At 44.2% G+C, this 1,915-nt stretch overlaps 1 protein-coding gene across 1 annotated transcript; it reads left to right on the top strand.

The window, feature by feature from the left end:
* Window positions 1-914: 914 nt before the first annotated feature.
* On the top strand, window positions 915-1,915 carry LOC136162674 (olfactory receptor 1L6-like). The gene has a single exon (XM_065927141.1). The coding sequence runs from the start codon at window positions 980-982 to the stop codon at window positions 1,913-1,915; it is 936 nt and encodes a 311-aa protein (XP_065783213.1). The 5' UTR covers window positions 915-979.

Raw genomic sequence — 1,915 nt, 5'->3', positions numbered from 1 at the left:
ATCAAACTACTTAAAAATAATGACAAGTTTAATTTTTCTAATGTTTATGCCGTCTGTTTCTTCCATTTTACTTTTTCCCTGGGTCAGACTATCATCTGAACAGTGTAGCTTAATAGTGGTAACACAGATCATTCTTGCTGGTCTTTCCCATGACACTAGTGAGAACGGGGCCCTTACATACAGCATTTGAATTTCCTATAATATTAGAATGTTTAGAACAAGAATTTCATACTTTCTTAATCAGAAAATTCAATATATTGAAAAGATTAATCTTGGTAATATAGGCCATTCCTGATAATGTAACTATTTGGAGTGGCATCCCTGAACCAAAAACCTAGAATCTGAGCATCAACATGTTAGACAAATGGAAATGCTTAAATAAACATTAAGCGGGTTTTGCTCCAAAGCCATAAAAAATTCTCATCTGAATTCTGTGAATACTGAGAAGCATGGATGAAATTCAATGCTCACTTTTGTCCCACCATCACCACCACCTCTGGACATATGAACAGGAGAGGATCCAAATGAGAGGACCTCATTCATTGGGACCTCTTGAATGAAAGCATCCTGATTCAAGGTGGGACCCAGCAGACTTTTCCCCTACAACAATAAGAAAAAAAGGCAGGGAGGGGTGAGGGAGTTGATTAGGGATGTTGGTCAAGCAAAAACCTAAAACAACCTAACAATCTTTCAAAAGAGAACTCAAAAAAATTATGCTCCATCGATGTTTCTAAGAACACCTGGGGAAGCTTATCTTCTCATTTAGGGAGTACCTTATAATTGTTTACCTTTTACCTTTTTGGATTTTATCCCCTGATCTCTGTAGTTTCTTGCAATAAGTATTCTTTAAAACCCTAACAAAAAGCAGTGGGCTTCCTTTTTTTAAATAGGCTGGTAGTTAGAAAAGAGCCATCTTTATCAAATTTCCCTTCACATCTCTCCCACAGCACCTCCAAACCCTGACCAAGAGGTCAAGGACATGGAGATGAAGAACTACAGCAGCAGCATCTCAGGCTTTATCCTCCTGGGCCTCTCTTCCAACCCCCAGATGCAGAAACCCCTCTTTGCTGTCTTCCTCGTCATGTACCTGGTCACCCTGGTGGGGAATGGACTCATCATCCTGGCCATCCACTCTGACTCCCGGCTCCACACCCCTATGTACTTTTTCCTCAGCAACCTGTCCTTCATGGATATCTGCTTCACAACAGTCATTGTCCCCAACATGCTGGTGAACTTACTCTCAGAGACAAAATTCATCTCCTATGTGGGCTGTCTGGTCCAGATGTACTTCTTCATGGCCTTGGGGAACACTGACAGCTACCTGCTGGCCTCGATGGCCATAGATCGGCTGGTAGCCATCTGCAACCCCTTCCATTATGATGTGGTCATGAGCCCACGGCGTTGCCTCCTCCTGTTGCTGGGTTCCTGCACCATCTCTCACCTGCACTCCTTGCTGCGTGTGCTACTCATGTCCCACCTGTCTTTCTGTGCCTCCCATGTCATCAAGCACTTCTTTTGTGATACCCAGCCTGTGCTCAAGCTCTCCTGCTCTGACACTTCATCCAGCCAGATGGTGGTCATGACCGAGACCCTGGCTGTCATTGCCACCCCTTTCCTGTGCATTCTCTTCTCCTACCTGAGAATCATCATCACTGTGCTCAAAATCCCTTCTGTGGTTGGGAAGTGGAAGGCCTTCTCCACCTGTGGTTCCCACCTCACGGTGGTGGCCTTCTTCTATGGAAGCATCATCTATGTCTACTTTAGGCCACTGTCCATGTACTCAGTGGTGAAGGACCGGGTAGCCACAGTTATGTACACAATAGTGACACCCATGTTGAATCCTTTCATCTACAGCCTGAGGAACAAAGATATGAAGAGGGGTTTAAGGAAATTAAGAGACCAAGGTTACTCATAG

Source organism: Muntiacus reevesi, chromosome 3, assembly GCF_963930625.1.
Source record: "Muntiacus reevesi chromosome 3, mMunRee1.1, whole genome shotgun sequence".
NCBI lineage: Eukaryota > Metazoa > Chordata > Mammalia > Artiodactyla > Cervidae > Muntiacus > Muntiacus reevesi.
This window is presented reverse-complemented; position numbering and strand designations above follow the sequence as displayed.

Excerpts from the sequence above, each read along its gene's own strand:
- LOC136162674 (XM_065927141.1), top strand. The coding sequence starts at position 980 with ATGGAGATGAAGAACTACAGCAGCAGCATCTCAGGCTTTATCCTCCTG.